General features: G+C 44.5%; 4 protein-coding genes across 6 annotated transcripts; 2 read left to right on the forward strand and 2 right to left on the reverse strand.

The window, feature by feature from the left end:
- The first annotated feature begins 966 nt into the window (after window positions 1-966).
- LOC132449753 (uncharacterized) lies at window positions 967-3,316 on the forward strand. The gene is made up of 2 exons (XM_060041569.1): window positions 967-1,408; window positions 1,795-3,316. Exons 1-2 carry the CDS (start codon window positions 1,085-1,087, stop codon window positions 2,176-2,178), a joined length of 708 nt encoding a protein of 235 aa, XP_059897552.1. The 5' UTR covers window positions 967-1,084; the 3' UTR covers window positions 2,179-3,316.
- On the reverse strand, window positions 3,077-4,073 carry rps29 (ribosomal protein S29). Its single transcript, XM_060041570.1, has 3 exons — window positions 3,912-4,073; window positions 3,370-3,469; window positions 3,077-3,186 (listed from the first exon to the last, which is right to left on the reverse strand). The coding sequence occupies exons 1-3, from the start codon at window positions 3,971-3,973 to the stop codon at window positions 3,178-3,180; spliced, it is 171 nt and encodes a 56-aa protein (XP_059897553.1). The 5' UTR covers window positions 3,974-4,073; the 3' UTR covers window positions 3,077-3,177.
- Window positions 4,074-4,856: 783 nt separating this feature from the next.
- On the forward strand, window positions 4,857-7,694 carry mgat2 (alpha-1,6-mannosyl-glycoprotein 2-beta-N-acetylglucosaminyltransferase). 2 transcript variants are annotated; one of them, XM_060041511.1, is made up of 2 exons: window positions 4,857-5,025; window positions 5,777-7,694. In XM_060041511.1, exon 2 carries the CDS (start codon window positions 6,053-6,055, stop codon window positions 7,529-7,531), a length of 1,479 nt encoding a protein of 492 aa, XP_059897494.1. In that variant the 5' UTR covers window positions 4,857-5,025; window positions 5,777-6,052; the 3' UTR covers window positions 7,532-7,694. The 2 variants fall into 2 exon arrangements, with proteins under 2 accessions (XP_059897494.1, XP_059897495.1); XM_060041512.1 differs by lacking the exon at window positions 4,857-5,025 and adding an exon at window positions 5,040-5,293.
- A 5,771-nt stretch (window positions 7,695-13,465) lies between these two features.
- LOC132450375 (cathepsin B-like) lies at window positions 13,466-20,274 on the reverse strand. Of its 2 annotated transcripts, none has more exons than XM_060042465.1 (10): window positions 18,987-20,274; window positions 17,725-17,842; window positions 17,515-17,600; window positions 17,007-17,121; window positions 16,589-16,704; window positions 16,407-16,492; window positions 16,030-16,170; window positions 15,154-15,270; window positions 14,795-14,923; window positions 13,466-14,388 (listed from the first exon to the last, which is right to left on the reverse strand). In XM_060042465.1, the coding sequence occupies exons 2-10, from the start codon at window positions 17,839-17,841 to the stop codon at window positions 14,312-14,314; spliced, it is 984 nt and encodes a 327-aa protein (XP_059898448.1). In that variant the 5' UTR covers window position 17,842; window positions 18,987-20,274; the 3' UTR covers window positions 13,466-14,311. The 2 variants fall into 2 exon arrangements, with proteins under 2 accessions (XP_059898448.1, XP_059898447.1); XM_060042464.1 differs by lacking the exon at window positions 18,987-20,274 and adding an exon at window positions 17,957-18,090.
- Window positions 20,275-21,430: the final 1,156 nt, after the last annotated feature.

A 21,430-nucleotide genomic window follows, 5' to 3' on the forward strand; every position in this document is an offset into this window, starting at 1 on the left:
AAGCAAATGATTCTCGTAAATACTGCATAATGGTTAAAGTGGGACTAATCAACCTATGAACCTAAAAACTAGAGTTTGTATACGGATTAATGGAATTCAGCTCTCCTTAGTTACACTGTTCATATCAACATAAGAGATTGTAATCATTACAAAAAAAATACAATCCAGGAAATGTCTGATAGACCTTGCTCTGTTTCCCGAACGCTATAGGCTACTTATTTTCTAGAGTACTGCTGCCATCTAGTGGCTCCCTTAATAAATATCCACACGGCCTTCTTTATTAGTCTAGAGGGGAATTGTTGGCGCTCTCCTCAAGACGATGGACTGTGTCAAAATAGGAATAATTGGGCAGGCAGACATATTTATAAGCTTCCGACCAACTGTATTTTGGACCCTTGAATAAAACAATTCCCTCAAAAATGAACGTGTTCTGAATAATTTGAGGAAGCCTAAACCTGGTTGAAGCTTGATCAATTCAACAGGATGAAAATTATGTGTCGGCAAAATGTACAGCAAGAAGCCTAGTAGCATCCTACTTTATAGGTTGTTGGACTTTTATTTTGAAGCAGTTCTTCATGGAGGTCATGAATTACAAAATTCATCATCTTAACAGGTCTACTAATAGGCTGAGTGGCCTTGTAACTCTCATGATTAATAATAAGGAAAATATAACACTTATTTAAATAAGCTATTCACATCTGATATGATATATAGGCCTTAGCTCGGCCTACAGGCTACTATGAAAATGGTATGCTTGTAGAATAAAATAAATCTTGCTCAGTTAACTAAATGATTTCAACCATAGTTACTGCATGACCTTGATTCAGAATGTTTCGATTAAGTTCCCACAATCCCCCTTTTAATCTGCGTGCGTCTGATCATTTCTTCACACGTTTGCAACGGCGTATGACGACGTCGCGTTGTGCGTCGTCAGCGGCGCTGTGCGTCAGATGAACGCCGTCGCTGATTGGTTCAGCGGGGTGGACATCCGGTCGTTTTCGGTGCCTTGTCGCCTCAACAACCAACACGGAACTTAAGCGTACGAAACTGCGAAACGGCTAAATTAAACGCGAACGGAGGAGCAATGGACGATTTCGACGAGCGACTCTCGGCGGAGGTGCGCAAACACCGACGTCTGTACGACAACGCTTGTCCGTCGCGCAAGAACAGCAAGACCACGATCGCTACGTGGAAGGCGATCGGCAACGCGGTGCACGAAGACCCGACCTTGTGCATGAGACGATGGAAGGCGCTGCGGGATAAATTCGTGCGGCTGAAGAAGAGGATAAAAAACAAAAAGGTTTCTCCCGGGTATGAGGGAGCCAAGGTGGAAGTCAACGTGATCCATGAAAAGTTGTCTTGGCTCAACGAGCATGTGACGCACCGCAACATCACTGAAAAACGAGAGGCAAGTCGTTGCACTCGCACGGTTGGGTTCTGTGCGTCCGAATTGTCCCGCGTCACCCTTTGATTCCGGCTTTAGGACCCAGCTCAACTACGTTTTGTAATAGTTTGGCCACTAGCGACCCACAGACAGACACTGTAGGCTACTGTTTTGGATACAGGATGACTGGAGTCTTCGTAGCCTACGTCACAATATCACATTTTATTTGAAGCGCTTTCCGTGACACACTTTGCATAGGCTCAATTAAAATCATACAAACGCATATATTAATACATATGGCGCTGGACATTGACAAATGTACATTCACCATGGATATGTTGGCTATATATTCTCCCATTGTTTACGGTTGTGGTTGAAAAGTTTGCACTCTATCCTCTCCAAATGTACAGAAGGTAAAGCTGGAAGGGAACCATCTCCACGGTTCTGCTGCCATCACAGACATGGAGCAGTCATCCGAGGCGATGCAAAGTGATGCTGAGGAGGGGGATGAATTGGATGTCAGGAGGCCGCCCGCCCATGAGTTCAAAGCACAGATGGACAGTAAGAGGAAAGTAATTGACAATACCGACATCGCGGACGGTGTGAAACGTCTGGACGTCCTCGAAAACCCCACGGAGCGGCCCAACCAGGACGCCTGTGACCGTTACACACAGACGGTGGCCGACTTTATGCGTGGACTGTCCCGTCGGCGCTGTGTCGTTTTCAAGAAACGACTCAATGACCTGATGTATGAGATGGACTTGGAAGAGCTGGATGACTTTGCTCAAAGTTAAAAGGCGTACTTGGGAGATATCTATCGATATGATTATTCGGTCTAAAAGGTTTTATTTGTTTTGCTTTTCATCCTAATGGTTGTCCCGACACATCTGTAAATCAGCTTTTTGTATTAGTATCTTGATCAGAGCTTTAATAAAAAAAACTTTGTACTCAGGCTTGCATGTACAAGTTGCAAAAAATGTTGCACAAAATGTACTTAGATTTGTATGATTAAACCAGTCGTCAAAGTGAAATTATTTAAGCATACAAGCATTTAATTAAGGAATTTGAAAAACACAAGCCTTGTTTGTTATAGACCCTTGCAAGTCTCGGAATGCCAAAACACCTTTGACTCTATCAACCATCCCTTAATGCATACATCTTACAAGATACCTTCCACTTGTTAGACTCAAGTCTAAAATGTTATCCATTCCAGACTAAAAGTATGCAGGGTTCTAATGGGACTGGCAGTTTACACTAGTTGATATGGTCATTATTTAGAAACACTAAAGACTTGCAATTACCAGCTGTGCTTTTACATGACCAAGGTTCAGGTGCACAATACAGTACACAATTTAGCTAATGAAAACGTAATGTCAGTATGAATTAAAGCCAAGCAACAAACTTCCATTCCATGCTCCCTTGAACGGGCCAAAAACGAGTAGACGTTTACATCAAGTTTGCAAAGAAATTGGCCACCGTTTAGCTTGATATACCGGACAGCTCTATAGAACACCGTAGCATTCCAGTTAATAAAACTGGAATCAATATAAAGCATTGGTATGCTTGTCAAGGATTTACATTGTTTTGGGTGTCTTTGTATTATAAAGTGACCCAGAGCTCTACAATAAATCGAGTGATGTGCACACAAATGCAATAGCAAAAGCGGAGGTCATAACAAATACCAAAAGACAGTTGTTAGGACGAAAATTTTTATTTCCACAACTGAATCATCTCCTCTCGGCTCGTCCTCCAGATTCTGTGAAAATGGCGAGGAATATCCACCACCGACACATCTAATCCAACTGTTCAGGGAAAGAAAACACTAGTCAACACCCCAATAACCACACATACATCAACTTACATGGACATACGTCTATAAACCCTTATGGATTAAAGTACAGGGCATATAACTAGTTTAATACCATGGTGTGTTAACAAGAACACCGACGGCCCATTACAATGCAGGAGAATTGACCCACTCTTACCTTCACGAAGCCGATGTCGTGCGCGTATTGCCTGAAGCACTGACGGCACATGTTTAGTCCGTATTTTCGGATAAGTCCATGTCTGTTAGAGCACACCCGGCTGCAAAGGAAAAAAAATATATACATTATTATCACGGAAGACTGACTATAAACACCATAAAAGTCAACATTGTCCCATGCTAATGCGTCCCACATCCGGCTAACAAAATCGCATGCATACCGGGTTTACCAACTTGGGTGGAGGGGAAAAGTGCAGTTGTAAACTCCGAATTAAACAAAATAGTTTCATATTTCACGTTATTCTTTTAAGAATAAAGAGGTCATCAAAATCAAAATCTAGCAAGGGAATTTAAGATGCTGGCTAGCCACGGGCTTGGCGCATCTCCACCATGGCGGCGCCATGTTAGCCGTGTCCATTATGTAGCTCCATGTGGCGCACACTGGGATTGGCTTTTTATGGGCAAACAACACGGTCAAACTATACGAATCGACTCGTACGGCACCGTGAACCACTAAACAACTGTAAATTAAACAAAACTAACCAGGATCGCGATCCTTGGCCGAATTTTCTAGGATGACTCCAATAGAGCTGCTGATGGCCCATCTTGTCTCTCTCGCTCGAGTGTCGGAAAGGAAGGAAAAGGGCGCGCCTGCGCACATTAAAGCATCCGGAGCCTCTCTCTTCCGCTGACGCTCGACGCAAGCACCGCCCCTAGTGGAGGACCGAGCTATGCACTTTAGTGCCGCTCCGCCTACTCTAGAGGGCACCCTTGCCTATGCGCAGGCAAGGGTCCATGGATAGCAGTATACCACTATATGCAGCATAACTATCTCTTGTGCGTTTGATGTTACACTTCGATGTCACTCATTTGTTCTTACTTTTTCTTCTCTTTTTGTAGTAGTAAACGACACATTAATTGACGTTTACTCATGTTTGGGTAACTAAAACTAATTTAATTCAATAAATTATATGAATACATCTTTTTCTATTTATTGATTGAAGCGTCTTATGTTACTGTTTTGTACAATATATGCCCTGTTACAACAACAACAAACAAACTCAGTATTGGGTACATACAATCCAAAGCCATGCTTTCAATTAAATCATTCAATTATAGTAGGCTATGCCCTTTCTTTACCCATGCATCGGCCCTAGTATAACTTATATGATTTCATATACGTATACATAGTATAAGCTGTATTTGTTTTCCTGTACATCTGTATAGGCTACTGCCATTCATTCACCATATCTTAAAACCTTTCGTACAAATACCAAAGGCAGCTTTTTTACTGACTAATATTTATCACTATTACTACTAAACAAATGTATGATATAAAGTATTACATTTACTGTCTTATTATGATAATATTAGGTATTTCATGTTCTGTCTTATTATGATAATGTTAAGTATTACATGCACTGTCTTATTATGATAATGTTAAATATTACATGTCTTATTATGATGCACTGGGTCGTCGTGGTGAAGCGATGCATTGTGGGCCGGAAGCAGGCAGTCGTTCCATGTTTGTTATGCGCTCAGCTAACAGTCCGCCCAGACATCCGAGACGGGTGAGAGGGAAGAAGGAAAATGGAAATCTCACGTTAACCTTTTGATGATTCTTGCTTCACGATCTGCAATCACACGTCAGGTTTAGGTAAATACCAATGGTTATCATTATTGCATGAGCCCTCGACGGGGGGGCACTTGTCCGGGGGGCTACTCGGTGGTAGCTCGGTGGGTGTCCTATAGCGTAGTAGTGTGTGAACAACGCTCTCGTTGTGCTGGATTGTCATCTGGTTTTACGCTTTCTGCCAAATACGTGTCCTGTTTTGAAGTAAACAAGGGTGTTTACTGTTGACATCTAAACGAGACACACGGACTGATACCGCAGTTCTGCTCTCGATGGCTCACGTAGGAAAGAGGTATTGTATAACGCGTCTGTTTCACACTTAAGTTACCTCGATTATTGGCCTCAAATTTATAGATGGACAAGAACAGGCTTTTATACATGTTGGATCTGATAGCAATGCTTGTTTTGAGCTGCTTGGGTAAGCTTGGACATCGATTCACCGAAAAGCGTCTTTGAAAGCCCATCTGTAATAGTGAGCGACGTGTATGGACGTTAAGTAAGTACCATCACTTCTAATAACACACAAGATGTTTGTCATTCAAAAGTCGGTAGCCGACAGGTTTGCATACATAAATAGACTTGGAGGATGTGGGTGATGACGACTTGTGTTTGATATTTGGCTGTAGTGAGGAGCCTTTGACATGCAGGTTAGGAAATTGTACCACGGATACCCGGCCTCTGTAACCACTATTTTTTAGTTCTTGAGGCCACTACCTGGCTATTCATTGCTCCACTGTGGCATAGCTAAATGCATTTTCCTTTGTTTCCATTTCAGTGGGTCCATGCACTCAGCTAACCTGCCGCCACCGAGAAACCAACATGCCTTATGGAATATTCAGCTGGAACCACCGCCGTTCCAGATAAGTCCATGTTTACATTCCCACCGTTCTCCTTGCCACCACTAAGCACCTAAGGAGCTGCTCTATACCATCGCTCCTGGTCCCTTTCCAAAGTGCACCATTTGTCCGTCGACACGCACTGCGACTCACTTTGTCCTTAAAGCAAAGTCCCTCGCCCTGACTCTACGCTGGCACGTGTCCCACCGCCTACCATGAGATTCAGGATCTACAAGAGGAAGGTGGTGATTCTGACTGTGGTGGTGGTCGTCTGTGGCCTTGCTTTCTGGAGCAGTGGGAGGCAGAAGAAGACCCACGACAGCAGCAGCAGCAGCAACGATGACGACGACGGTGGTCCAGCGATCCCCAAGGAAGTAGAGGCTGTACGGAAGAGTAGCAGCAGCAGCAGCAGCAGCAGCAGCAGTAGCAGTAGTAATAGCGTTAGCATTAGCAACAGCAACAACAACCCCCAGGCACAGGCTACCCCCACCGTGAGCCGCCCGCCCGCGCTAGCTCCCGTCGTCGTTCAAGCCAATGAGAGCCATGTGGAGAAAGACAAGGACAAAGGGAAAGCCTCGAGGCCGGACACAGACAACACCACCATGGTGTACCGGGGCATCGTCTTCCAGCTCAACTTTGACCAGACGATAAGGAACGAGGAGAAGTTTAAGGCGGCCCGCAAAAAGGGCAACGTGGTCGTGGTGGTTCAGGTCCACAACCGGCCGGACTACCTTAAGCTCCTGATTGAGAGTTTGCGGAAGGCGGAGGGGGTGGAGGGCATACTGCTGATATTCAGCCACGACGTCTGGTCCCCGGAGATCAACCAGGTGGTGGCCTCGGTGGACTTCTGCCAGGTCCTGCAGATCTTCTTCCCCTTCAGCATCCAGCTGTACCCGCAGGAGTTCCCGGGCAAGGACCCCCGGGACTGCCCGAGAGACATTTCGAAGAAGGACGCCTTGACGCTGGGCTGCATCAACGCCGAGTACCCCGACTCGTTCGGCCACTACCGCGAGGCCAAGTTCTCCCAGACCAAGCATCACTGGTGGTGGAAGCTGCACTTTGTGTGGGACCGGGTGCGCTCCCTCAAGGACCACACCGGCATGGTCCTGCTCATCGAGGAGGACCACTACCTGGCGCCGGACTTCCTGCACCTCCTGAGGCTGATGAGCGCGCTGAAGGAGGAGCAGTACTCGGAATGCGACGTCCTCTCGCTGGGCAGCTACAGCCACATCGGCTTCTCCAGCAAGGCGAACAAGGTGGAGGTGAAGGTGTGGAAGTCGACTGAGCACAACATGGGCATGGCGCTGAACCGCGACGCCTACCAGAAGCTGGTGCGCTGCACGGACGACTTCTGCACCTACGACGACTACAACTGGGACTGGTCCCTGCAGCACCTGACGGTGTCGTGCCTGGCCACCTACTGGAAGGTGATGGTGGCCGAGGCGCCACGCGTCTTCCACGCCGGCGACTGCGGCATGCACCACAAGAAGGCCGCCTGCATGCCCGCCAACCAGAAGACCAAGATAGAGAACATTCTGCAGAGTACCTCCAACCAGCTGTTCCCCAAGAACCTGCTGATCACTAAGAGGCTGCCCGCCAACGGGGCCGGCGGAGTGGCCCCGCACGTCAAGAACGGGGGCTGGGGTGACATTAGGGACCATGAACTCTGCAAGAGTTACCTTAGATTACAGTGACCTTATTACGATTCTTGTTATTATTGTTATTATATATATATTGCTATCTCTCTTTTGCATCCTCTTTAAAGAAAAGAAAGCCTTTTAAAAAGAAATCTTTATGGACTATTCTTCATATTGCCTGTTTTACTGGACTGTTGGAAATAAAAGAAAAAGAATGTTGCATTGGGGTGTCGTTATCAATAATGTATGGTGTCGCGAGGCGCTTTGCGGAACGTTTTACTTTATCACGTAATTAACAGGCAAGATGATCGAGTAACATCATAAAAGGCTTTATTGTTCATCTTCCATCTTCCTTTTCTTTACAGATTAAAAACTAGAACAATGCATAATTGCTGTATATCATAAAGTGCAAAAAAGTAATCACTTGGGCATCATTGAATCTCAATCTGTGGACTTAGCGAGCCCCCATTGCATGCATAATTAATTTGATGAGTATTTATATCGCATCAATTTGCAGAGATCAGAGCAGACTCCCGGAGACGCCTTGTTCCACTTAAACAACCCACCGACTTGGGCTAGCGTCAACAGGTTTCACTCAAGGTCGCGCCGTGCTCCCAAACGGATGATGTTTCAAGCAGGAACCCTCCACAAATATGCGATCGACAACCAAGCAGTGACGCCGTTCAAAACCCAGCAGAGTTCCCTTTGTGGCAATCCTCCAAGCAACTCAAGTCAAACAAACCTCCCCCGAAAGGATATTTTAATTTGCCTAAGCGATATTTTGTATTTATTTATTTGACTGGAAGGGGACCAAGGCTCAGTTGCTCAGAGAGCTAGAGAGATCCGTCTGGATATGACGCCTCTAGGTGATCTTCAGAGACGGTGGTTTTGCACGGAGGCCTCCTTGGCGGTGTCTGCGGCTGAAGCCCTGCTACTTAAGCTCCCAGTCCAAGTGCTGTTGCTTCCAGGGGGTGCATTTACATTTAAAGTGCCATGAGTTCTGGCTCAGTATCGACACTTTAGGACCGAGCGGCCCTGTGGCTTCTCTGAGGCGGCATTGATTTCCCACTCCCCCCCCCCCCCCCCCCCCCCCTTCCAGCAATGCTCCATAAAGACAATCCTGCACACTGTTCAGAATCTGCAATAAATGCAACTTCGTGGCAGATTAGGGCTCCACATATAAGTATTGCATTACATTCGCTATCCTCTATAGGAAGATTCACCACCACAAAGTATAAGAGTTAAGTATTGCCCTTCCCTGGGTGAAACAAAGACGTTAACGTCAATTGTGAAACTGACGTCAGTTACCGGTTGTTGCGACACATTCCCCTTTAAAGACCCTTTTTTTAGACTGCAGTCATCCTCCTCATGGTTTCCAATACAGTGAAGCTCAGCGAGGAAGCAGGCCAGGGCCATGGCTCTGTTCGTGATGAACAACACCGCATCCCCCCACAATGAGTGAGTCCAATAATTGGGACGCATCCTCAAGGGGAAAAGGAGCGCAGAACAAAATGGATGTTAAAAGCAGAACACTCTTCCACCCATCACCGCGCTCCCTCACTGAGAATAGCTAACGGCCGCCGACGCGTACGAAAGGACCTTTTAGCGCAGCGGTTCAACCGGAAGATAGCGCTCCGCCCCCGGGCCTTGGAAGATGCAGACATATATGAGCACAATGGATATAATATAGGACAGCCGTACCAATGCACAATCACAAAGGGGTCGGTCCAGGCAAGCAAGCCATGTCATCATGTGTTAGTCTTATGAAAGAAAGTTAACATGAGATGCTGGAGATGGAAAATCTTTCAATGGATTGTGAGTGCATTCCCGGAAGTCAATCATTGTATTGAAATTAGTATGTTGTGGTGTAATTCCCTTGTTGCTTGTCTTCCATTAGATGAGTCACCAGTCAATCAGTGATTCCCTTGTGGGCGGGGGGGGGGGGGGGGGGGGGGGGGGTATGAATTCATCCACTCAGTTGAACCCAAATCTGTCTTTATTACATAATTGGTCTATATTTGTTTTTTTCTTTATGCATAAAGGATCCCCAACAATGACGGATACATGACAACAACCGTGAAATAAAAAAAGTACAAAACGAGGGGTGGATCGAATTCTTCAGGGTGGATCGAATAAACATGTGCATAATATAAACAGGCAAGCTAGAACAAAACACTGACGTAAACTATACAATTTTTGTATCTAGGTCTCAGTTGGGGGTTTGGAGCGAATATGGCCCCTAACCTAATTCATGGGAATCTGGATATTCCTTGGCCTTGTACTGTCTTCATTTATTCAGCTCTCCTATAGTCTCTCACTAAACAGTTCAATCGTTTTCATCATTAACACAACAGTTCTCCCAACGTCGTACCATATATTTAATCAAATTGTATTCCTATGGAATTCAGGGAAAGCAAACCTTTTATTTATTTCCATCCTGAAAGCTGGCCGTCTGGCCCTGGTGGCCAGATCAGCAGAAGTAGTTCAATAATAAAAGCGTTCCCCCAGGTCAATAGGATGCCCCAGGTGGAAGCCGGCTTTTAATCGTTGCTACTTGCTAATGCTGTTGTTGTGTGGGGTTGTTGGTTTGTTGGTTGATTTCAGTACTGCTTTGTAGTGCAACAATAAAATTAAAATTAAAATGAATAGTCAACAATGGAAACGGAAGTAGGGAAGACATCTGTTAAAAATATATATACACAAAGTATGACAACAAGATTGCATTCTTGGAAGAAGAATTCTCTCTCAGTAAAGAATCAATCGTATTCCCTAAGTGGTCTGGAAGCAGACCTCATATTAATACCGCCATTCCATCCCTAAAAAACGTAAAAAGTTAGATATGAAGTGAGGATGGACTCATATGCCGGTAATATTTCCCCGGAAAAGGATGTCGCTGCGTTAGCAGAGCAGTCGCGAGGAGTGAGCGTGGCGGGAGCCACTCGCACGGCGCGAATACAAATCGACACTGGCTTGGCCTGACGCAACGTCAATGATGGGAGCCCAGGGGAGACCAGGCAGGCAGAGAGACCTTGCAAGTCTGCTTACAGTGATGAGCTACTCCCAGCGAAGGAGCGCGGAGGCGTTGCAGTCTGCCTGTCGCACTTACTGTCAGCCTCGTGCAGGCTGTGTACAGAAAGTAAAACGCACAGGGGACCTCAACAGATGTGTTGATGATGTCCCGTTTTAAATTGCACTCTGGAGGTGTGGATTTTCCCTTCATGCATACGTACGTACATACATACATTCAAACCTTACGTACATACACACACTTGGATGCATACATACATGCATCCATACATACATCCATCCATCCATCCATCCATCCATACATACATACATACATACATACATACATACATACATACATACATACATACATACATACATACATACATACATACATACATACATACATACATACATGCATGCATTAAAGTACATTAAAACATGCATTCATGCATATTATACACACACACAAATGTAACCAGCCTTTTTTCAGCATTTTTCTACTGATAGCCAACTCATAGGTGACAGCATTTGAGGTTGCTGTGCCTTCATTAATTCACCCTATACTGCCTCCTGGTGACGTGAAGGAGGGGGGACATGAGGAAACAATTCAACCACAATGGATAAAAAAAAGTTACAATTCATGTGAAATTAGACATAGGCATACTATATCTCTCCTTCTCCCTCTCTCTCACTCTCCCCCCAGTTCGCTCGCTCTCTTTCACCCATTTCAATAATAGATTTTTTAATTATTATAACATGAGCATAATTCTAACAAAACAAGGTCATCCCTCAGAAGGATCAGTCAAATTAACTTTATTTGTTATTTTTGGTGATCTGTTGTCATCACAGGTGCGCTCCATTTGGTCATTTGACCAATGACAGAGAGGGAGAGAGGAATGTATTGTAGATCTTTATAATAATTACAATTGCAATTAATGTCATGCAATTCACCTTGTTCTGTTTTGCATAATTAAAGATGCTATATTATTCATCATTCTCTGGTGGCTGATGGTCTGGCAATTTTATGACATGTTTAATTCACAAGGTCAACCGGTCATAATTGGTTGTACTTTAAAGAGCACCTATTATGCTTTTTCTACTTTTATGACCTATAAACGTTGTTATAATGATTTATAGTCATGTTTAACCATACTAAAGTGTCAAATAATGACGTACATGAATGCTTGTTCCCTGCTGACCGTCTGGGGTGGCTGTGCAGAGCGCTAAACACTAGGGACGCCGGGCGCCATTCACTTGTTCAAATTTCCGGGACTTATCTACGTAGAGCAATCCGGATTTTCCATGTATGGTAATGCTGCAACATGCTTTTCCGGAAGGTAACCAATCACAACGTAGCGGGGTTGGCAGGACGAAGCCGAGTGTTGACAGAGAATGCTGAAAGCGTCCAGATGAGAGGAAGAGTTTCCCGAAAATCGACAGTTTTTTGTGCTGTGATTCGTGCCAGGTTGCTCTACAGGAGTCATTAATAAGAAATCAAGACCAGAAAAGTAGTATAATAGGTGATCTTTAATATGTATTTTCAAAGTAAAAGCGGTCTGGAAGGTGTCTCATCATTATGTGCTGAGGAGTTCCCGCCACGATCTCAGACACGATGCCACTCATCAGTTCAACTTCTCCATCTCCTAGGCTAGGCTGCTTCATAGGGGCCACTCACACTAGGGCCGCGGCCCCGTGCCCGAGCTCATTTGCATACTAAAGTCTAGAACGTTTGGCTAGTGTGACCACGCCATCCGTATTCCAGCACGGAACAGCCCCTTGGCCACGGCACACTTGGGAGAGGTGTGCCGTAGCCAAAGTACAGATGCTAATGAGATGACACGCGCACACGCGCGGATACGCAACGTGAGCTGGATGACGTAGTCCTTGCGCGACCCTTCTTTCCTTATAGGTCCATGCCCTTCTTCCCCACAACAATCATTTTAAACAATGGTGGCAAGCGGTTCACGAGTGTGTTTACGTTGGTGCGATAGTGAAGTCCAGTGTTTACTTGAAATTTGGGCCGACGACAGCATTCACGTTGTTGTTCTCCGTTGTTGTTATGGCGGCGACGACACTTGGTGATGACGTATTTATCGTATTACGACCTGATGACGTATGTATGAAGGAGCAATCGTGCCCAGGCCATGGCCTTTGGGAGCAGAGTGACCACGTGCCAGCAGGGGGTGTGGGGAGGGGGGGAATCGTGCTGAATCTTCCTGCAGCACGGAACAGGCAAACGGCCCTAGTGTGAGTGGCCCCTAAGACCACACCCAACAACAAAGCCTTCATAACCATGCAGTATGTCGAAGCCGGAAACGACATGCACGCGCAGTCGCACACACTCATCTTACGCACAACAATCAGTTCTATCAACACAATTCAGTCACTGTAAAGTGACTGAAGAAGAAAAAGATTTAAAATATAGCCTCTTACCCATAGCCAGGGGCAAGGGTGGGCTCAGTCCACACAAATGTGCGCCCTGCCCACCCAATCAAAATGTAAGATTATTATTTATTTTTTCGTGGAAGTCCAGACCCACTATCAGACGGACCTGTTTGTTCGCTGTCCAAGAAAATGTCAAATAAAATTCAGCCAATTAATTAATACTATAGAATATACCATTGCTTCTAATTGGGTGGGCAGGACAGCCTGCCTCCAAGTTACCCACCAAAGTTACCCACCCAAGTTACCCACCCACAGTTTTTCTTTTTTTTTTACATAAATACGATTTTTTTTGCCTTGCAATTTTACTACTTCTGTCTGAAATAAAATAGTATTTCTGCCAGCAGAATTGGATTTTCAATTCAGAGATGTACTGTGACCTTTCATCAAGTTCTCCTTTTAATTTGCATACTGACACAGGACTGGCTGGCTCTGCTTGGCAAAAAATAACATATTTATGAATAAATGTTTGGAATTCTGAATACTGAACATGGTGGGCTTAAAAACATTTAAGTGACCATTAGTGACATAAAAACAATGTTTTTATTATTTTTATGACAAAATTTGAGCCCCCTCTCAAATTTCGCTTTTGAAGCTTTCAGGGGGTCTCATTGGTAAATCAGGGGGGGTCGAGCCCCCCCCGTATTTTGCACACTGCTTTTAATTAAGCCTTGGGTGATATCGAAGCGTAGTGTATACTGAATGCATGTTCATGATGATACACTTCTTATAGGGGGTAATGGCATGACACTGGCTTCCTCCATCTTCTGCGTCACCTTTTTAAATAAATCGCCGTTTCTCGTTTTCGGACGGCGACAACCATAAACATATGAATAAACTATTCAATATTTATATTTATGAAGAAATAAGAATTGTTTTTAGGCGCGTTCACTCTCCTGGTCAGGCCTGCATTAACCTGCCCTTGGGCCCTAGGGCTGAGAGGTTTCGTAGGCCCCCTGAGAGGGGATCTTATACAATGAAGATGTGTAAATATATTTCATCTTTGGTTGTACATTTGCTCTCAAAAGGATCAGTCCAATTAACTGTTTGGTGGAGAATCATCTGGGTTTTTCTTATTTTTGGGGATCTTTTGTCATCAAAGGTGTACTCCATTGGCTCAAGATTTGACCAATCACAGAGAGAAAGAGAGGAATGTAATGTAAATCTATTATTAATGTGTAATTTCAATGCAGTTCATGTCCTCAAAATCTCAACTTTGTTCAGTCATGCATTATGAAAGATAATACATTATTCATCATTCTAATCTGATGGTTGATGGTTTGGCCATTTTATGACATGTTTAATTCACAACATCAACAAATCATAATTGGTTGTACTATAATTCGTTTTAAAAGCGGTCTGGAAGGTGTCTCATCATTTTGTGCACTAGATGAGTGGAGTTCCCGCCACGATCCCGGACTCGATGCCACACTCATTGTTCCCACGCTTTATCTTGAAAAAACCTATTTGGGGAGGGGAACGAGAAAAAACACAGGATATATAAGTAAAGATTGTAATAACATTATAATAACTCCATACCTAGTGCACAATACTGATTCATAGACAGTAAAAAACCAAGCCGTGAACGCTATTAACCAATATGTTCCATCACACTCCATGAAAGAAAGAGCTTAGCATCGGTGTCTGAAGGTTCTAAGTTGAAACCCCAGCTTTACGTAACCTCAAGAGGTTACGTAGGTGCCCTCACCCCTATAACTGCTCATGAACCAGAGCTACTAATAAGTCAAGTAGCAAATAAAAAAACATTCGATTGTATCACCCTCATGTAAACTAAAGCAGTCAATAAACTACAACCATGGACATCAGACCACATTGCATCGACCAATCACGTCCATGTTTTCAGTGTACCTTTGTCTCCCCAGTCGGTGTTCCAGGAGTTGGCCGCCAGCCAGTAGGGGGTCCCGTTCTCCTCCCCCCAGCCCAGGATCTTAATGGCGTGGCCCCCCAGATAATTCCCTGAGACTCTCTGGTACACACCTGCAGGAAGATAAGAGCCTGAGTGTTAAGTGTGTGTTCTTTTTTCTTTATGTGTGCTTTTAATGCATGAGAATTTGGGTGTGATTTTACGGCTCATGTGTGTTGTTTGCATGGTTGTGTAATGCGTGTGCGTGTGTTAGCGTGCGTCTGTTTGTTTATGTGCAGTCTCAAGTTGTAATATGTAGATACAATTGAAATCCTAAATTATTATGAATATAACCATTCCCTACCACTCTTGTACTGAAGAAAATCTTCAAAGACCAGGAAGGATGCCTCTACGGGTCCGTTCTGGTACAACTCGGCCATGATCTGCTCCGGTTCAGGGGAGACGCTGTACGCTTTCTGACCTGCAGGGGACGACAGAGCACAACACAGATTCAGAGCAGAGTGATACGACCAGATTGTGGCGAGCAGCATGGGGAGGATGAGACGGGAGCCCAGGTTTAAACGATTATGCAGTTCCGCGCCCCATAACCGCACTACTGCGGACTGCCTTTATTCATGCCCGACATCATACATGGCAAACAGCGCACTCAACAAACGAACATGTCCTCCTCGTGACGGTGGCGGCAACGATACACACAACATGTTAACACTCAACAACACACAACTACACGCAACCAATTAACAACCCCATTAACCCCACTTAACCCAGCAACTACAATGACCCGAAAGGGTCCAAACCCCAAGGATAAATGGACCCCCAGAATCCCTAACATCTTAACAATGTCTACACCTGCGGTCACTACACTACAATATTTTATTATGGATTTTCTATTTAAATCAAATGAAAAGCGCAAAAATATATAGTGTAATTTATATGTCACATCATCATGTCACACAATTGTGGATCATGATGATGACGATGGTGAATTGTGATTCATCATTGAATTGAATTCAATACTGATTTGTATGAAATGCTCACAGTGTATATTTCATTCACAGTTCTGAAATTACACCCTCTAAAGTTCCCGTCCACAATGGTAATAAGTTATCCAGATAGTTCATTCAGCAGCAGATAGGAGGTTCCCGCGGGCTGAGTATATTGGAGATCGAACCCAGCCTCTTTCATTAGTAGTTGAGTATAGTTAAGGACTCAGTGTTACCCATGTGTTTGTCTTTCTCGTAGGGGACCGGGTATCCATCGATGCACTGCATAGTACACTTGGGGGTGGGGCCCATAGTGCAGGGGGGGCGGGACCCGTTCACATGGTGCTCACAAGGACCGATGGTATAGGGAACACAGCCTGTCAATCATACACATCAAAAATGCATTACATGCATAACTAAACGGCTAAGGCACCAATGTACTAACATAATCCATAAAATAGATAACGTATAAGCATGTCCACGCACACGCACACAGATACACACAAAAAAATTATGCTTTATGCCTAGTGAATTTTATGTCTTGGGACAATAGATGAAAAAAAAGAAATAGATAGCAAAGACAAAAGAAGAAAGTGCTTTCCGTCGTACTCACCTACTTTAGAGTTGTACGAACCCCCAGTCACAATACCGTCGCTAGTCCAGTAATCCCAGGCTAACGCCGGAAAGCCCCCATTACACCTAACAACACATATACGTTACAGCCCTTCAATGTACCCATACACAACAGACGTGTATCCCTACACAACAACACACAGAAAGCACTGGTAGGCTCACCCCATGCCACACTCATTGCAGCAGGTCAGCAGATCTTCAGCAGAGATCTCCACTGACACCTTCCCTTTGGTCACGATACATAACCTGTCAGACATGGCCTCCACTGCCCCAAAGGCCTATGGGTAACAGAACACCAAACACAGAATGCCAGAGGTCAGGTGCGGAGAATGTTCTAGTTTTTCTGGTTTTACTTCATAAAAATGCACTTCCTTAATCACTCAGTGGCCACTTCCTAATATTTTATTCTGATCCTTTCTATATTGGTGTGTTTGGTTTGAGGTCAGGTGTGTGTGTGTGTGTGTGTGTGTGTGTGTGTGTGTGTGTGTGTGTGTGTGTGTGTGTGTGTGTGTGTGTGTGTGTGTGTGTGTGTGTGTGTGTGTCTGTGTGTGTCTGTGTATGTGTGTGTTTTGTGTGTTACCCAGCAGGAGCCACAGCATCCCTGGTCTCTGATCTGTTGGATGGTGGGGCAGTTGGGCCACTGCTCGCGAGAGTCGAAGCTGATGGGCAGCCCCAGAGCCTCAACAGAGTGCATCCTGGGAAATTGCACCAGAAATGATGGCGTAAAAAACAAATGCAAACATTTATTTCAACTTTGTTGAAATATAGCTGCAGTGATGCAGTGAAATCAGGTGCAGTGATTGGACAATAAATGTGTGGGCAGAAGTGAAAGACAAATTATCTCGAAATGTAGATATATTTTTACCCATTGTAAACCTATTCCGCAGTGGCTGTAGGGTTCCACATGTTGTGTATTTACACCTTCTATATATTTTATCCAGCAATGGAATAACATATTTTATCAAACGATTAATTTCATGGAAATTGTGATACTGGGACCGACTGAGTTTAATATAAATCTCTTTAGTCTCTTCATAAACAAAGACAAACAGCATGGCCTACCCTCAAATATATAAACCAAGACCTACACCTCCGGCAGTCTGGGCCCACCGAGCAGCGTCCCGCACAGACTCTTCACGTAGCTCATGTCCACATTGTGGAAATTCTGCCCAGCCTATAACGTTGGAGTGAGAGGAAAATGAATCAAAAACAGTAGACGGGTTCATTTTTGGTTAAACTTGAAGTTATTTCTTTGACACGCGTGTCACGATGAGATCAAACGTCCTAACGCCTCCCACCTTCCAGGTGGTGTTCGATTCGTTGACGACGTCAATCATCTGCAAGGAGAGGAGGGGCAGGCGGGGCTTAGCCCAGGTGACGGACAGGGCCGACAAGAGGAGGCTTACCCAATGCATCCTTGGAAAGAGTGTTTAGAGTCAGCATACTTTTAAAATCCATTATTGAACACGAGATTATAGTTCACGCTTCCAGACTGGTTGCTAAGGACAGAAAATAAATATCACGCCTTACCCCCGACACAACATCTTTAGGCCCTTAACACGTCAGTAAACCAACACTTGCAGACTGTGTTCTGTATCAAAGTGCCTCGCCCCCTCTCTCTATCTCGGTCACACAGAGCCTTCGTTCCCCAGTCCATTGTGTTGTGCAATAATTCATAGTGCGATTACTCATAATAAATCATGGTGCAATTATTCAGTGTGCATATTTACATTTACAGTGTATATTTTTATTTTTACAAAATGTGTAGTTCATGCATCTTTTTTAATTCAGAGCATGAGATTCAAAGATACGCACACAAATATACAGTACAGAATATATACCTGTGCTGTTATGTACCTGTGAAAATGTCAATATAATCGTTTATCAGAGGTTTTGGGCTTTTTTTAATCTGCGCTTTTGTTGAACTTCTGATGCAATTCTGTCAGCTTTCGCGTTTGTTCTGTTTCAGAGCTGCCACTTAAATTATCATGTAGGCCTACAATTAGATTTGCTTAAAACCTTTGTTTTCTGCAATCGTGATGAAGTGGTGTTTTAAAGGATATGAGTAAAAGTGTGAGGATATGAAAGAAAGAGTTCCTCTATGTTCAGGTTACAGAAATAGCGGTTTAGTAAGCAGGCCAAAACCTGCTTTGAAGACATGAAAGCCATTACAGGAACCAAGATAAGATAATATTTATTCTAAACATTTAACAATTACATTTAGATTTCATATCTGACCATATGTCTCCTCTCATTTTAAAATGTCTCATTTATAGTATTTGTAGCATTTAATACTTTTAAATAACATATTTGTTCACGCTCACTTTTTAACATGAAATAACCTCATGTAGTACAGTTTGCACGTTATGCTTAAGAAGTTATATTTTCAATATACCGATGCACTGTTTCAATGAAAGATAACATAAGGTTTCACATAAAACTATGATAGGACTTTTAAGAAGGCGTAATATTTGGCAAAACTAAAAAACAAAATCTCAAAATCCAATCCAATGTTTTATACAGTATAATCCCCACAGAACACACTATTCAGTTCACTCACCTGTGATTCTTTTAGAAGCAGCTCTGGAGTGCAACTGTGTTACTGATCTCTGAAAAACTACTGAAGAGACTACTGGGAAATGCTTTTAACCAGCCCCAAGTTCAGAAATCACATGATATCCCCATAGCTCACAACCATAACCTCCATCTCACATGACAGGCCAATTCCTCTTTTACGCTTTGCATATGAATAAACAAATAACACATTAAGGGCAGTTATATCGAGGGGGGGGGGGGGTCCTTCGAAAAACCCTTTGAGACTGGGATTGAGATTAAGGCCAGGTAAAACCTAATTCATAGGATTATGCATACCTCAAGGTACTAAGTCAACGTTTTCTCTTTCTATTCCTCTTCGACACGTTAATGCTAAAATGTCTTTCAGCAGCATTATATTGTGATTGGGTCCATGGACCATGAGGCAAACCTTCTAACCAGCGTCGCAGGGCCGTCTGATGATTTAAAAGGAGAACCTTTGGGGTATCTGTTCTATTATTATTATGCACTGGGTATAATAAGATAGATTTTCGCTGTCATTTCTTGGCTCCTAACAGGTTATTGCTTTTTCTTCTCATACGATTCATAATGTTTATAGACTCACTCACACACAGCTGTAAAATAACCTTATTAACGTTTGTCTGCCAAGAAATTACTTTTTTCGCCCATCACTACAGTCTTACCGTTCCACAAGTGAGATTTGCATCTAAAAATGTATCTTCTCAAAATCAAAAAATGACTTTTAAGGTTTCTGCCAATCCTCAAAATATACAAACTAGAGCTGAATCTAGTAGTCAGCCCAGAATGCATATCAACTATTTAACGTCAAAACAATAATCAAACCATATTCCTCTACATGTGAAATCACCATTACCCTGTTTATAGATTTTCTTTTACACAATTAAGACACAAAAAACATTAAACCACAAAAGACGCACCATATTGCATATAGCAACCACAAAACAAATGATAAATCAACAAAAACTCGAACCGCGGATCCATCAAGCTATCCACAGCAGCCTGCAGAGAGCAGTCTCCCCCTCTTCCTCATCGTTTTTGGTTCAAAGAACTCCGTCCCAGAGACGAAACCCCCAAGATCAGCACTCCACTCCATCTCCGAGGACCACCAAGGACTAAGGAGGAGCGAGAGGAACCCAGAAGAGAACGTGAAATCCAGCCGAGCGAGGACCCTGGTTCCTGGAGAACCAGAGTTCCTGGAGAACCAGAGGAGGGGACTTGGTGTGCAGCACCGGGGGGGGTCGTTGGAGGCTAGTGTCCCTGCATGTTCCTGCTGCGTGTCCTCCAGGTAGTCCCGGAGGATGTTGGTCTTCTGGAGGAACAGGCCCATGGAGTTGGCCAGCTCCGTGTCCTGGCCCACCTCGGGGTCCGCCAGCTGGGACTCCGAATGCCCACCAGAGGTAATAATATCTTGGACCAGGTCTACTGCAACATTGCTAAAGTCCCCCTCCCCCCATCTGGGCCGATCCGATCACATCAGTCTGCATTTAACACCTGCATACAGACCCCTCATTGCAAGGACCAAACCAACAGTTCGCATCATCATGGTCTGGCCAGAAGGAGCCAGTGACAGGCTACAGAACTGCTTTGAGTATACCGATTGGGACATCTTTAAACAGGCTGTCAATGACAACAACCACATAGACCTCAACACCTACAACACATCAGTATTGGACAACATCACCTTCTGTATGAACAGTGTCACCACAAAGAAGACAATACTGACACTCCCCAACCATAAGCCATGGCTGAATGGCGCTGTAACTGGTCTGCTGAAGGCCCGGGATGCAGCTTTCCACTCAGGTAATGCAGAGGCCTACATTTAGGCCTCTGCGTATTTTTACAGCTCAGACTCTCGACGCGTGCGGCAGGGCATCAGAACCGTCACCGGCTACAACAGCAGCGGCTCCACACACGCACAAAGTCCATCCCTCCCTGATGAGCTGAACCCCAACAAAACCACCGGACCTGACGTAGTACCAGGGCGGGTTCTGAAGCACTGCGCAGGGGAGCTGATTGCGGTGCTCACGGACCTGTTTTACACCTCCCTGCTGCAGGCCTCCGTCCCCACATGTCTCAAGACAGCCACAATCATCCCTGTCCCAAAACAATCAGCTATCAGGTCCCTCAATGACTATCGGCCTGTGGCGCTGACACCGGTGTTCAGGGAATGCTTTGAACGTCTGGTACTGGGAAACTTGAAGAACAGCATCCCCCCCCTCCTTAGACAGGCAAACAGGTCGACGGAGGACGCAGTGTCACTAGCCCTCCACTCCACCCTGACACACCTTGACCAGCGTGACAGCTATGTGCGGATGCTATTCATAGACTATAGCTCCGCCTTCAATACCATCCCTCCCCATAAACTTGCCACCAAGCTGGACCACCTGGGCCTCAACACACACCGGAGCAGCTGGGTTCTGGACTTCCTCA

The sequence above is a fragment of the Gadus macrocephalus genome, chromosome 21 (genome assembly GCF_031168955.1).
Source record: "Gadus macrocephalus chromosome 21, ASM3116895v1".
Lineage (NCBI taxonomy): Eukaryota > Metazoa > Chordata > Actinopteri > Gadiformes > Gadidae > Gadus > Gadus macrocephalus.

Coding starts and splice junctions, on each gene's coding strand:
- LOC132449753 (XM_060041569.1), top strand. CDS start 1,085: ATGGACGATTTCGACGAGCGACTCTCGGCGGAGGTGCGCAAACACCGA. Junction 1,409..1,794: donor ACATCACTGAAAAACGAGAG/GCAAGTCGTTGC, acceptor CCAAATGTACAG/AAGGTAAAGCTGGAAGGGAA.
- rps29 (XM_060041570.1), bottom strand. CDS start 3,973: ATGGGCCATCAGCAGCTCTATTGGAGTCATCCTAGAAAATTCGGCCAA. Junction 3,470..3,911: donor GGCCAAGGATCGCGATCCTG/GTTAGTTTTGTT, acceptor TTTCCTTTGCAG/CCGGGTGTGCTCTAACAGAC.
- mgat2 (XM_060041511.1), top strand. CDS start 6,053: ATGAGATTCAGGATCTACAAGAGGAAGGTGGTGATTCTGACTGTGGTG.
- LOC132450375 (XM_060042464.1), bottom strand. Junction 17,601..17,724: donor AATCGAACACCACCTGGAAG/GTGGGAGGCGTT, acceptor CCAACGTTATAG/GCTGGGCAGAATTTCCACAA. Junction 14,924..15,153: donor TTTTCTTCAGTACAAGAGTG/GTAGGGAATGGT, acceptor ATCTTCCTGCAG/GTGTGTACCAGAGAGTCTCA.